Raw genomic sequence first — 14,840 nt, 5'->3', positions numbered from 1 at the left:
GGATTACATAGAGTCGGGATCAGTATATATAACTCCTGATTCAGGAGGAGAATGTGGAGTTCCTTATGAAACTTACTTTCCCATGCCAACCCCAGCAAAGGATAAGCCATGGTATTCCATAGAACAAGCAAGTGTTCACTTCACAGTAATTTCTACTGAGCATGATTGGTCACAAAATTCTGGGCAGGTTAGAAACAAATGCTTTATATCCTTTATGTTTATCTCTTAATCTAATCTGATATCACCTTCTTTCAAATCTATGCAAATCTTTCAGTATGAGTGGATGAAAAAGGACATGGCTTCCGTTGATCGATCAAAAACTCCTTGGTTAATTTTCATGGGGTATGTGAATCTTACATATATTTACATTGTTCTTCAAGTTAATGTTGGTGCTCTTGAAGATGCAATTCGAGTGTGCATGTGTGTTTGTGGACGTGCGTGGCTTGTGCATGTTTATGGTAGTAAAGTCCTTTCGGAGAACCAACTTTGTTGGCTTTGCATATCATTTCAGCGTATGGTGTGTTATTTGCCATGGAAATTAGGCGTATATAAATTTTCCATCCAACAGAAATATAATTTACATTAATTTTTAATGTAAAAATAAAGGAATTTAAATTGTTACCACGAATGATTTCCTATCTAACTCCACCACATAATGTTATATTATTAAAGGTTGCAGACTTGCATTCAATTGCTCAGTGCAAATGGCCTCAATTACCCTGTTTCTTCATAGCATTTGAACTTTCCTTTACGCTAAAAAAGGTAAAAAATAAAATAAAATACGAGAAGAAAAGCCTATTAATGTGAAAGTTTACTCGATTTCCCCCAATCAACAAGAGTTCCTCTTTTGCCTTATAGCTGCATCATAGTTCCACCATATTTCAAATTATTCAAATCTGCAATTTTTATAACAAACTCATGAAATGAACCCCCTTATCAAGGTGAACTTAATTTCACCTGCAAAGTAAATTTACTTGACCTGGTGTTTTGTACTATTCTTACTTATATAATTACTGTGAATCCATTACTAACTAGGTGGATACTGTGGATCCAAACAGTTTTGATGAAAGGCAATCCCTGCCTCACATAATAGTTGGGCAGATAATACTTGAGAGAGTCTTCATATGAGGTTTTAATATAGATGTTAGAACACCACCTTAATTCAGATATACTATAGCAATGCCTAGATGTGTTCACAATTATTTTCAGATACACGTTAAATCCTTGTAAAATCCCTTTCTTTCAAAGAGAGGGAGGTGAACTCATGATGTTGGAATATAATTTATATTGTCCCTGTGGCTTTCTTTATTTAAAATGTGTATATCACATTAAACTATCTTCTGATCTTGTAGCTATGCACTCAAAACTTCATACATTTAGAATAAACTGTATCAATTTTAAATTACAGGCATAGACCAATGTATTCTTCCTCAGATGGTGTCTTTAACGTTGATGAAAATTTTGTGGAGGAAGTAGAACCGTTACTCTCGGAAAACAAAGTAAGTCCCTTTGGCCTAACTAGTGATCTTTTCTTTGATTATGAAATGTACTCTTTCCTTGCTTGACTTGGTATGAAATTTGCTCTGTTTGGTTGCTATTAACCAGGTTGATTTGGTTCTCTTTGGCCATGTCCATAATTATGAGAGATCCTGCTCGGTTTACCAAAACGAATGCAAGGCTTTGCCTAGAAAAGATAAAAATGGGATAGACACATATGATCACAGCAATTATAGTGCCCCAGTGCACGTAGTTATTGGTATGGCTGGATTTACCCTGGACAAGTTCTCAAATTATGTGAGTAAATCTCATATTTGCTCTCTCCCCCTACATATTATGCATGCATGCATATACACATGTATGCATATGTTTGATAAGTGAACTTGGTCTTGTCCCTTGGCGCAGGTGGATAGCTGGAGTCTATCTAGGATTTCCCAATTTGGATATCTGAGAGGGCATGCAACAAAGAAAGAATTAAACTTAGAGGTCAGTTTCCATGCACTTCAAGCTAGAATCTACCCTCATACACATAAATTGTCTCGCTCATTTTCTTCTCTTTTGCAGTTTGTAAATTCAGATACAAAGAAAGTTGACGATAGTTTCCGCATCATCAAAACTCAAGGTTCCTCATGAAAGATTGTGGTCACAGAGAGAAGAGACGGATTACCTTCCCCCACCACAAAATATCTTGGGACTTGTTTACGAATAATAAATCTTGATGTGTTTTGTTCAAATATTTCCCAAACTCTTAGATTACATGATGAGCTCCGGTGGACAATGGGATATAAATCCCATATTCATCATTTCATTCAATTTTTGAAAGTGTCTTGGGGAGCTACTTCTCTTCTGTTCTTATCACAACATTTGTATGAGAAACTTATATCATTGGAAATGAAAATTCTCTAACAGCTGAATCCATATGCTCTGTCTGGCATGCCCTTAAATTCTATTAAGGCTTCAAAACTTCCAAGACCTTTAATCTTCTCATTTCCCACCTTTTATGAAATCAACGAAGGGATGTTTTTATGTTTGCATCTCAAACCGTTTTTGCCTTTTACTCATTCTGTATTTCTGCGTGTTCAATTTTATATGAAGGCTGGATTGGTTTGAAAATGTCATCCTAAATTCAGATAATCATGTCATCAGTTTCCAAGTTGAACCGAACAAGATCGATTGGCTTAGGAACATGTCTTTTCCGACCATTTCATTTAAGAATGTGAAATAAATCCAAGTCAAGACTAATATACAAAACAATGTTTTACATCAAAACCTCTTTCTATATTACATATACTGCTACTCTCATTTACATTGCATGATATGAAAGTCCATAATAAGGACTAAAAATAGGAGTAAAAAAGGCGGTTGAAAAATAGGAATACAAATTCGTCCACAATAAGATGAATAAGGACTTAAAATAGTTCTAATCCGCCACTGACTTGCTTTGAAAACAAGTCACGCCACAATATTCCCACTAGCAATTGAACCATCACATCTTTAGTCTGCCTCCTTGGCATCTCCTCTCGTGCACTTGTGTCTTTCTTCTAGTCAAAAACAAATAGTTGAAGCCATAGTGAGTAGTATAAAGCTTTTTGTTTTGCGATAACAATTTTTAAGCACACACTCTTTCAAACGGCACTCGTTGATTTGCAAATATAAAGTTAACAAAAGAAATAAAAAGGAACTCACAAGAAGAGAGTAGGAATGGGCAAGAGATAGAAGTGCCGGTACATAATGACAACCTTCTCTATAATATGTGGGACCTGCATTCAAAATTTAGGGATATATACAAAATTATTCACCTGATTGTGACTAAAAAATCTAGTTCTTCATTTAAAATTAAAGTCATATATTGAAATATATATACTCGGGTAACCTAGTTCTAAAAATGGTATAAAACCACATTTACATTTTCCAATGGTTCTTTCATAGCTAAAAACTTAAGGTTCCAATACATGAAGGACAAGAACACATCCAGAAATAGAATTTAAGGGCAATTTTCACGTCTCTAAGTCCCAAGTGCACAATTTTTCTGCAGCCAATATGTTTCTATAAAAGCACAAATGCAATTGAATGTGCAGTTCCCAAGTGCACAATTTTTGTGCAGCCAATATCTTTCTATAAAAGCACAAATGCAATAGAATGTGCAGTGAGAAAATCATTCGATTTGTGTCATTGAATTCATTACGAACAGGAGATATTGAAATAATGTTGTATAAAGTAAACAGACATTTCTTCGTCAACATGGATTGACTCAAATGACCAATAGACTTTCATTTTACTTCCCACAAAAACATTCATACCTGCATGAGCTGAATTGCAAATGCATCGCTGGCTGTCATTTTATCCTGGTCTAGGCACCTCTTGAAAAATTCAATGGAAAAAGCCATTAATGTTCTCTGCACATCAAATCCCTCCAGAATTTCTGTTGTAAACAACAAGAAGGCACAAGACGAAATGTAAGGAGGCAAAACCATCATACTATCCACTCTGGTTGCTCAATTGACCATTGAAAGAATCAATGTCTCATAACTTCAAATAATCAATCCAATCAAAAACTACCCCGGTCATTCTTTAGGCAAGGATTACTTTCCCAATTCAATCTAGGATAAAGAATCTAGGTCCTGTATTTACGATTCTTACTCCTTATGTTCTAGCTGATAGCAAGACAGGGTGTAGCATCATAACCAACCTATTCTTCTTTTGTTCTATAAACCAAAGCAATGTCTAATAACAATTCAACCCATTCCAAAGTAGCATGCAGCAAAAACAAAGTACTAGTAACAAATACAGTCAAAAAAAAAAAAAAAGTTTATAGATACACAATCTAATCCAAAAGGCTAAGAAGCACAACACCATATGCCAAATGAAGGTCAAAATAAGAAGACACCCTATACATCTTTTCGCATAACACTTCACCTACTTAAATAGCAAATAAGGCATTCATTAAAAAATTGTGCCCACCTATGATATTGGGAAAATCGTTTTGAGTATTGTACCCATTCTTCATTCGGAATTTCTTGATTTGAAACCTGGAATGGAGGGAGAAATCAAATCATCACAAAGTGATCATGATTACGATGATATACAGGACAAGGTTCAATCTCCCACACAACATTTTATATATATGGTAAAAAGAAACCTGGCTCTTTGACATACTTTTTATAAAAATGTTTAAGTTGTCTTGATGCTCTCCGCAGCTTTAGAAGAAATTTGGCCACCCTGGATAAGATATATTAGCTTCAAGTCCACACCTCTTACAATCTGAATTTAACACCTAAAAATGTCCAGATGATCTAAAATATCAATGACAATCATAACTTTTCATACAAACATATATAAACAGAATATACACAGAGTCTCTCAAATAGAGCTAATTTTATGTTCAATCTCTCTCTCTCTCTCACTCTCTCTCACACACACACACAGAGGCTTGTTTGTATATTAACTTTTCGAAGTATGATATAATGAAAAATCAAATGCATATTAGAGTATGTCATATACACTACAAGCTAGTTAATAAATATTCGTTTCCCTCCAATAAGAATACAGAGAGAATGACCCATGTAATCAAGATGTTATTTATTCAAATTTTAATTGATAACACCAATGCAATGGAATGCATTTGATTATATTGGTCATAGATGAAAGATCAGAATGAGATATGTTTTTCACTTTCTGGTCTAAATCTCAAACATAATGGAAAAGGCTTGATAATATGAATTTCTCTAGCTATTGGCGCAAAACCACTCAGAAAAAGCATTTCACCAATCTCAGTTCACCAGAAAATTTTTTACTATTCTTGTGTCCACTAATGTATTCTTTGATTGAGAAGGAAGCAATACACAGAAGTAAAAACTTCAGTTATATACCTTTTTGTAATGATTCGCAAATCTGTAATGATCAGTAACATGACAATTAGTGATGAAAAACTCAATGGTCAAAAGCCTTCTCTCTTTGCTTGGTCGTTTGAGTATTTTAACAAACACTTGTGATGCCGTTAACTCCACCAAGAATAGTCGCACGTTCACCATACCAACATAACAGCAGCAAGAGGGTTTTCCAACAGCAACATTCAAAAGACAGTCAAAGGAGCCTCCCATTCTGGGATGGAGAGCCAGAATGCATTGGAAATCAAAGAAGAGCCACAACCAAAAGAGTTGTCTTACTGAAGACCAAACACAAACTCTAGGGAGATTTGATCCATGGGCTGATTCTCCTCTGCTGGTTCTGGGTCATAGATGAACTTGCCATCAATTTTAACGCAATGGATGTGGGCTATCTTGATCCATGCTCGTCCTTGATCTTTCTTGCAGCGTTCTTTTAGCAGAGGATAGTTTGCAATATGAAGTTGCTGGAGTGAGGGAGGCAGACCATCCTCTGTAAAGGATGTGAGCTTTTCACAGCAAACGATGCGAAGATCCAAGAGTGAGGGAGGCAGACCGTCATCTGGAAAGGACATCAGCTTTTCGCACCAACCAATTTTCAGAGTTTTAAAAGAGGAGAGGTATCGAAAGCCTTTGGAAGATAAGTATTTCAAATTATGAAAGTTTCTGATGTAGAGGCAGGTTAGAGAGGCAGGCAACATCATCTCTGGAAAGGATACCAGATGCGGACATCCACCATCAATCTCAAGACGTTGAGGAGAGGTAAGCTTGTGCAATCCCCACTCAAGCAACGACTCAATGATGTTGCAATCTCTGATTGTAAGTGATGTTAGGTTGGTGGGAAAACCTTCTTTTGGAAAGGATACAATGCCTGGACATTTCCTTATACTCAATTCTTGAAGAGATGTGATGTTGTGTATGCGGTTGGGTAGGGCTTGCATTTTCTCACAATCGAGAACCCACAGCTCTCTAAGGTTGCGAGGGAGTAACCCACCGTCCGGGAAGGAAACAAGAGTTGAGCAACTGTAAATAGAAATATGATGTAGATGGCTAAGGTTGTGTATGCCCGTGGGTAAGGATTTAAGGTTTTCACACCGCTGAATATTAATTGTTTCCAAAGACGAGTTGAAAGGGAAGCTTTTCGCCACTGACTCTAGCATTTTACAATCCCACATTTCAAGGCTTGTAAGTGTTGCAGGTAATTCTCCGCTGGATGTTAAGGATTTGAGGGATGAACAATTACAAATACCAAAGTACTCAAGAAGAGAATTGCTACTATTACAATTGATAGTATCATCCCCGTCCAGCAAAATCTGCATATTCTTGCAATTATATACTGTTAGCTTCTCTAGAGTTGGAGGTAGCCGTCCTACTGCTATGTGCGTCAGCAAATCACATCCATAAATAAAAATATGCTCAAGACACGTGTTGTTGTACACCACTGCCTTGGGTAAAGATTCCATGCCATTGCGTGTGGATGACATACCCTGTTGTGGCTGCTCTTTCACTTCTTCTGCCACCAAAGATACTAGTTTTTGACAATTGTGAACATTCATATCACGAAGACAGGGGAGGGGTTGTAGTAATCCCACATCATTTGACCACAAAGGCGTTAGCTCCTCACAATCTTCAATGGTTAGAACTTCTACATTCATAAACTCTTTTACTGGACATCTGAATTATGAAATTGTTGAAAGAAACTTAAAGTTTAGTGAGGTGAAGTCCACCTTACTTTTGTGCACGACCCCTTTTGATCCTTCAATTTCTAGTTTGCAGAGCTCTAGAAAGCTTGAAATTGAAACTATCAACTGCTCACATCTTTCTATAACAACATTTTGTAGTAAAGGAAAGTGGTTTGGTAACGTCCCAAACAGCTTGGGACAATTTTTAATAGAAAGGTCGCGTAGGTGCGGGAACTCTCCATTAGGGCTCCAATTCTCCCATTCTTCCATATTCTCGAAACACAAAGTCTCCAAAGATCTAAAGGTTTGTGAGCAACCTTCCCCATAAAACTCATGACCAATATTTTTCACCCTAGCCATGCCTTTAATGAAAAGATCTTTGAGAACTGGTAGTTGGCCAACTGCTGGCAATGATGTGCACTTTTTACAACTGTCAATCCTTAGGAGCACCATATTAGGAAATGAAGGACCTTTTAACCAAGTCGAAAATTCTATACCACCATAGTGTCTGATACTGAGCTCTTTCAAAGTCTTGTGAGGCAATAACATGTTAAGTACCTCTAATTCACTTGTTCTGTCTTTTGACTCGTCCACATTGACGTTCCATTCCAAACACAAAGCAAAAAGATCGAGCTTTTCAATTAGCATAGTGTCCCTTGCATCCTTGGATTCAATGGTGTTTTCCAACTGTGAGATGATAAGTGTCCCTCGAAGATGCAACAAAGAACCTAGCTCTTTTAATGTGAAGCAATTGTCTTTTCCCACAATTACATTAGTCAATGTTTGGAGAGATGTTAATTTACCTATTTGAGGAGGCATTCCTTCTAGTTTATTTGCATCAAGTATGTTGATGTGGCGCAAGTTGACTAGGTTCCCTAACTTTGAAGGCAATTTCTTTAGATAATAACAATTATCCAATATCAAAGTCTGTAAGTTGCAAAGAGTTGTTGTTGATTCAGGCAGACCTCTAATATCAGTGTAAGAAAGGTCAAGGTACTGTAAATGCTTCAAATCACCAATTGATTCTGATAGTTCAACTATGTAGTACCCACTCAAAGAGAGCACTCTTAAGCATAGTAATTTTGGCAACAATTTAAGAGGAGCATCATGAGTCAAATAACAATAACCATGTTCTGGAAGCATAAGAGGCAGAAAGGTACGTAGAAATCCGAGTTCAAAAAAAGACTCAAACATTCTAGTACTATCGAATTGGCCACCCAAGTAAGAAGAGTGTCGAGCTTTTTTAAGAAGTCTCATTCCATGACTACCCCCTACTCGATCCTCTATTCTAAAGCATATATCTCCTGCAACCCATTGAGCCAAATCGTTGATGAGGTCATGCATCACAAATCGTGATTTTCTTGTGTTTGATTTTTGGAAAAAGGACCTTGCCAAAAAATTGTGAAAATACTGGCTACCCAAATCTTCCATTCGCTTGTCCGCTTCTAATGGCTGAATTAGACCTTCTGCCATCCATAATAGAACCAACTCCTCTTCCTCAAATTCATAGTCCTTGGGGAGTGTTGAACAATAAGCAAAACACCTCTTTAAATGCGAAGGCAGATGGTGGTAGCTCAACATAAGAGCTGGAACAATTCTACTTTTCTCTTCTGATATATCCCATATCTTGCTCTTCAATACATCTTCCCACTCATCACAGTCTAGTGTAGTGCGTAAGAGGCCTCCGAGAGTCTTTGCAGCCAAAGGCAAGCCTTTACACCTTTCAACAATTTTTTCACCAATATCTTTAAGGTTTGGATATGCAGTGAAGTCGTTTTCTCCTAGTGCATGTTGGGTAAATACAGACAAACAAGCATCATTTGACAATACTTGCAAATGATAGGTTGAAATGGTACCAGTGGTTGATGAAACTCCTTGATTGCGAGTTGTGATGATAATCATACTTCCCGAAGCCCCTACTTGAAAAGGAGCACATAGAATAGTCGAGTCATGGTAGTTCTCATTCCATAAATCATCGAGAATGAATAGAAACTTCTTCCCTTTTAATTGCTCCTTTAGTTTGACTTGCAACAAATTTAGTTCATTGTCATCACAGCTTTGAGAGGTGACAGATTTTAGAACTGCTTTTGTCACCCCGAATAGCATCGAAGTCTTCAGAAACACAAGCCCATGCTTTCAAATCAAAAGAACATTGGACTTTTTCATCATTGAATAAAAGCTGAGCAAGAGTTGTCTTTCCTATACCCCCCATGCCAAGTATAGGAATCACAGATACTCCAGCATCACTACATTTTTCACCCAGCAACAATTCAAGTACAGCCTCTTTATCTTTTTCCCTACCATAAACATGAGTTTCTGTCACTACAGATGTTGGTGCCAATAATTTCGTTTTCCTATATGACCTCCCATCCGGGGCAGTTTCATTCAAATTCAGTTGACCTTTCCGAGTCATGATATCATTGAATCGATCTGTGACCTCCTTTATCTTTGACCCCAGCCTACTATTGATCTTAAAATGACTTGAACTCGAAGGAGTAAACCAAGCAGATGGGGTGAGTTTCTGTACCTTACTTGGGCAAGCCTGACTTTCAACAGCCATGGATGCATCAGTGGCGAGCTCATCCACAATGTCGTCCACATCGTAAGCCAAGTCTCTGAGATCATCCAGCCACTCTTTCACAGCCCTCTCAGTATATTGCTTCTCCTCCACATCATCAAGCATTGCCTGAATTGTTGACAGCATTTTCTTCCACTTTTCCAGATTTTCTTGAAGTCCCGCTCCGCCTACAAAGTCCAGAAACTCGGGAACCACCAATCGATCACACAGCGACTGAATGAAGGAAGAGACAAGGAGCTCTCCCACTTTCTTGACTGAAGAGACAATCAACTCTTTCACGGGTTCCATGGTAGGAAGGAAGGAAGAAAGGAATGAAAGAGGAAACGATGCAAATTAAGAGATTGGAATCAATCTTGTGTGAGAAAGCTTGGGCAATCTCAAAACTTGTGTTAGTGCTTTGAGGAAGTAGGGACTGTTTATGGCATACGTACTTTGTTGGGATCTTTCTCAATATATATATATATATATATATATATATATATTTTCATGTTTTCGTCTTTCTTGACTACGTACAAAAATACTGTGTGATGTGGGAGGACCCTATGAGTACTTATAACATTACTCACACTGCTATATTTCTCAATTTTCATGTTGTGGTTTTTAAATTGTAATATCAAACACTTTACGTTTTGTGATATATTTTAAAAATGCAAATTATTCTTGCAAAATCACAAGCTCAAACACACCCACAACCTAAAATAAGAAAACAATTTGAATCCCTTCTATCATTCTAATCCAACGGCACATGCAGGAAGATGCAAAGTATTGTGGGGAAAATAAACAATAGATGTATCTGTTGTTAGCACATGCTAGTAACATGCATCTAATGATTTTTTTTCTTTTTATTTGAATTCATATCCCTTTCTACATTTCTTATTGGTGAGGTAGAAGCTGAAGTTGTACATCACATTTTTATCATACTTTCTGATATATTTGTCAATCATCAGCGTTCGTTAAAACTTTAAATTGATAAAAAAAAAAAAATGTAATTATTTAATTATTATTTTAACACCATATATGTACAATTGTTACATGTATTACACTAATTGCACAATAATCCAAGTGAACAAATATCGATGGTTTTATGAACATGTCTTAATGGTTTTATGAATTTCTGACAAATATGACACCTTAATTTGTTTGATTATGTTGTCCTTAATTCAGACGAGTTTTAAAAATGTAGTTAAGCATTTAGTAAAATCTTAAAAGAAAAAAATTATTTAATTTTTTGTTGCGCGAAATTGTTTTTAGAACATCTTCCGCACACTTTCGAACAAAACACCGCCGCGATTTTTGTTTAAAGACATGTGTTTCGCCTGCAAAATCACGAGCCCAAACACACTCTAACACACGCTTGATCACCGTGCTAGGGGTTGGGGGTTAAATTTTTGTTTAAAAACTCGCTTATCAATATTCTACTATTTTTGTTTGATCAGATGATGTCTTTGACGAAGCTAACAGTGTCACAGAACATGTCTTCATGTCAAAGCTATTAAATTGTGTCCCTTCTATTAGATGTAATTTAAGTTAGGAAGGGTGTATAATGACGAATTATATTTGGTTATTTTCTCAGGATTTTAGGCGGATTCCATTTTGTTATCATCATTGGCATGCACAAATATCACAGCTTAGTTGGTTTGAAAATATTGTCCTTAATTCCCATGTCCATCAACGTGAAGAAATTCATAATAAAATAAAAAAATAAATAAAAAATGGAGACGAGAAAATTTTGGGGTAGTTTTATGTTAGTCGACACTCACGTCCACGAAAAGCCCAATAAGGTTGCATTTTCGCTCTTATTACTTAGTTGTTTTATATGACAAACGATTCATATTTATAGAAAAATTGTACAGCTATAACATGAACTATACTAATTGTACAATAATCCAAGTTTATTAAGATCCATCGCCGTATGAAAATGTCTTTTCCACCATTTGTAGCGCCCCACATTAAAGAGATTTATTTGATGACAAATGCTAATTAATATTCATATTAGGCAATAATATTTATTTATAAGGATTTAAGAGATCATATGAATATTATAGGAATAAATATTGATTTGGGGTTATTATATCAAGAGGCGATCATCAAAGGTAAAATTATCTTTTATTAGGCCTTGATTCTTGTTTCAATTGGGTAACGCCCCGATTTTCATCTTCTTTTTATTTCTTGTAAATTCACGAGTGTTATGCTGAAATTATCCTACACAGCGGAAAACTGTACAATATTCTAGAACTTATAATTTCTCAATAATATAAATTCAACCAAAATACTTTTGTATTAAATAATTATATTTATTCTTGAGGAATTTATGAGATCATACGAATATTATAAGTGTGAATACTGAGTTGAGGTTATTATGAGAGATTATAATTGATAATATTATTGGGTGATTTGAGAGATATAATGATTTAATAAGGCAAATAGAATTTTAATTATTAATTTAGAGTATGATTAGAAATAATGGAGGATTGATGATCGGATTTTGAGTGGGATTAGATAAGTTATTAATATGTGATAGTGGGGTAAGTTTGGTGCAATAATAATACTTCAACCCCTTTCGAACGCACATTATTTCTCCTTTTTCCTTCTTTTCTTCCTCCATTCTTCCCTTTCTTTATTATTTTTCTTTTCGTTATTTTCTTCCTCCACTTCCACGCCGCCGTCCCTATCTTTTCCTTCTTTTTTCCTTTCTTTTCTTTTATTTATTCTTTCTTTTCTTCACACGTTTTCTCCCATTCAACCTTCACGCGTCTTCTTTTCTCCTCTAATTATTGGTTTCTTATTTCACTCTTCCCCTCCTCTCTTCATCACAGAACAGACAAACACAGAGCGTGAGAACAAGACGGAGAGAAAGAAAGAAAGAAAGAAGAAGCTCATTGGTTTTACATATAGACAGATATCTTAATTTTTGTTCTTGATGAGCTTTTCATAACAGTTGAATAAACAAGCCGCATAATTATCGATGTTAAGGTCTCCCATTGTTGGAAAGCACAAATCCATGTACTCTTTTACATGAACATAAAATATGGCGTCCCAAAATTTAATAATAAGTGATTGGAGGTCATAAGTGCAGGAAAAAATTATAAATGAAACACTAGTTAAATTCAACGCTTCTAAGTTCATATTTTCTTATACATTTTCCAAGTTCCTTCCGAATGCATTTCTCTAATACGCCCCTACGACCCATAACATCAAGTTGAGAGCGATGAGAAAGGCAGTTGGGAAGTGAAGAGGTGTAGAGAGAGGGTAGGACAAGGTCAAAGTCATTAGCTTGTACTTCAAACGCTATCAGGATAATCAACTCCATTATCACCATATCTTTACAAAGCATTTTCTTGCGTACCAAATTTGGTTACTTAATTGAACATGTGGTTTTATGGTAAAACCACGCAGAGAAAAAAGTAGCATGTAAGATTGAAATATTTGTGTATTTTCACTTCAAAAAATATTATTCGTGCACTTGATCCTTCTAAAGCAATGTCCACGAAATTGCTCTCTTCCTTCTTGTTTGATTTACATTTTTTCCTTCTCATTTTGCTACGAAAGGGCCTTCTTTTTTTCCTAGTTGTTTTCTGTCCTTTTTACAAAGAAATGTCCATGCCACCCCATCAATTGTGTTGGGTGGTCAGCGTAGAGGTAAAGAACCAAAATGGAGTAGTGGTAGAGAACCATCGGATCTACCGAATGAAACCAAAATGGGCGTTTGAACTTTCAGAGATGACTGGTCTCTAGAGTGGTTTTACTTTTGGAAAGACATTTAGAGGTGCCTAATATTGTGTCATGGGTTGCTTAAAATTAGAGTTTTAAGAGTATTTTTTTCACAGATTGTTTCAAAGAAAGTGTTAAAACCATTAACATATGTTTCAACAATACAAAACGTTGCTAAAAATAAAAAATAATAAGACACAAATCGAATCCCTTGTCTCAAACTTCTATGAGACAATTGCTTTCAAAGCAATAGGATGGTAGTGGTTTTGTTCAACCGCTCAAAAGAAAAATGTAATACAAAAACTACATAAACAAGAAGTTATTAGCAGATGAGTATAACGCATAACCAAATAAGATTAGCATACTCTCAATCACCCTAAGAATACTTTAATAACATAAATAAGTACTCCTTAATTACCCAATTCCAGGCCCATCGTGCCCAAAAAACAAAATTACAATCCAAACAAAATATCAAATAATAGTGTCTTTGCATCTTCATATCATTATAACTCAACAGAGACATAAACAAAAAGAGCTATTAAACAAAGAGTTGTTATATATCTACACCAAGTCCAAGATCCCTCAAACCTGCAATTCCATCTTACTTCTGACCCTCAAATTAATCATCAACACAAATTAAAGGAGTTAGACAAGCTTAATTTATAAATTAATTCTAAGAAATGATCTTATTAAATGTTAAATGATTTATTCTGAGAAATAATCTTATTAAAAGAGCTGGCTGTTTAAAAATTGCGGCCTTCCAGGATTTGATAATACTCCAGTTAATTGACTTTTCATTCAAGTCATGCCTTCTAAGCAAGATCAATTAGTACACCCATAGCTTTTCTCATTTACACTGCTAATGTGACGGTCTACTGTAACCAATGAGGCAGAGTGCTTTTGCTTTCATCAACAAGCTTTAGGACCTAGGAATCCTTGTTTAGTTGGAGAGAATTCACAAAGCTCAGCTGCCCCAAACATCTCCTTGTAAGCATCTCCTCTTGTGTCCAAAACAGATGGTGGAAGCTAAAGTGAGTAGGATAAAGGAAAAATTACCAAATAAAGTTTCTGTTTGGTGAAAAGTCCAGTTCTTCATTTAAAATTAAGTCATATATTGAAATATATACTCAGGGACTGTAGACCTGTAGATGAAAGAACCCAGTTCTACAACTAGTACAGACCATATTCAAATTTTCAAATGGTTCTTTCATTACTAAAACTCAACAAACTTAATACGTTAAGGAAAAGAACACATCCAAAAATAGATAGATCTTAACTTAAGGGAAATTAGTCACCTGATTGTGATTGAAGAACAGCAATGTTCTCTGAAGATCATATCCCTCTAGAATTTATGTTGTAAAACAGTCCAAGGCCACAATACGAAAAATTTGAGAATGCAGATTAGAAAGTAACAAAGCACAACATCATATAAAAAAATGCAGGTCAAATAAAACACAAGGTAAAAAGTTTATACTCCCCATACATGTC

General features: G+C 35.7%; 2 protein-coding genes and 1 pseudogene across 4 annotated transcripts; 1 reads left to right on the top strand and 2 right to left on the bottom strand.

Annotated features, from left to right (window-relative positions):
- The first annotated feature begins 18 nt into the window (after positions 1-18).
- On the top strand, positions 19-2,392 carry LOC132167945 (probable inactive purple acid phosphatase 1). Its single transcript, XM_059578996.1, has 6 exons — positions 19-187; positions 275-342; positions 1,409-1,499; positions 1,606-1,794; positions 1,903-1,983; positions 2,062-2,392. Exons 1-6 carry the CDS (start codon positions 83-85, stop codon positions 2,128-2,130), a joined length of 603 nt encoding a protein of 200 aa, XP_059434979.1. The 5' UTR covers positions 19-82; the 3' UTR covers positions 2,131-2,392.
- A 278-nt stretch (positions 2,393-2,670) lies between these two features.
- Positions 2,671-7,034, bottom strand: LOC132162194 (putative disease resistance protein At3g14460). 3 transcript variants are annotated; one of them, XM_059572463.1, is made up of 5 exons: positions 5,367-7,034; positions 4,654-4,771; positions 4,459-4,526; positions 3,184-3,919; positions 2,671-3,038 (listed from the first exon to the last, which is right to left on the bottom strand). In XM_059572463.1, exon 1 carries the CDS (start codon positions 6,935-6,937, stop codon positions 5,660-5,662), a length of 1,278 nt encoding a protein of 425 aa, XP_059428446.1. In that variant the 5' UTR covers positions 6,938-7,034; the 3' UTR covers positions 2,671-3,038; positions 3,184-3,919; positions 4,459-4,526; positions 4,654-4,771; positions 5,367-5,659. The 3 variants fall into 3 exon arrangements, with proteins under 3 accessions (XP_059428446.1, XP_059428453.1, XP_059428460.1); XM_059572470.1 differs by having other exon boundaries at positions 2,671-3,035; XM_059572477.1 differs by having other exon boundaries at positions 4,654-4,716.
- Positions 7,035-7,060: 26 nt separating this feature from the next.
- LOC132173373 (putative disease resistance RPP13-like protein 1) lies at positions 7,061-9,995 on the bottom strand (annotated as a pseudogene).
- Between the last annotated feature and the right edge of the window lie 4,845 nt (positions 9,996-14,840).

The sequence above is a fragment of the Corylus avellana genome, chromosome ca1 (assembly GCF_901000735.1).
Source record: "Corylus avellana chromosome ca1, CavTom2PMs-1.0".
In the NCBI taxonomy this organism is placed as follows: Eukaryota; Viridiplantae; Streptophyta; class Magnoliopsida; order Fagales; family Betulaceae; genus Corylus; species Corylus avellana.
This window is presented reverse-complemented; position numbering and strand designations above follow the sequence as displayed.

Bases quoted from the DNA above. Each gene is read 5' to 3' on its own strand.
- LOC132167945 (XM_059578996.1), top strand. From the start codon at position 83: ATGCCAACCCCAGCAAAGGATAAGCCATGGTATTCCATAGAACAAGCA. The intron at 343-1,408 runs GTATGTGAATCT...TTTAAATTACAG, and splicing joins CCTTGGTTAATTTTCATGGG to GCATAGACCAATGTATTCTT. The intron at 1,500-1,605 runs GTAAGTCCCTTT...GCTATTAACCAG, and splicing joins CGTTACTCTCGGAAAACAAA to GTTGATTTGGTTCTCTTTGG.
- LOC132162194 (XM_059572463.1), bottom strand. From the start codon at position 6,937: ATGAATGTTCACAATTGTCAAAAACTAGTATCTTTGGTGGCAGAAGAA.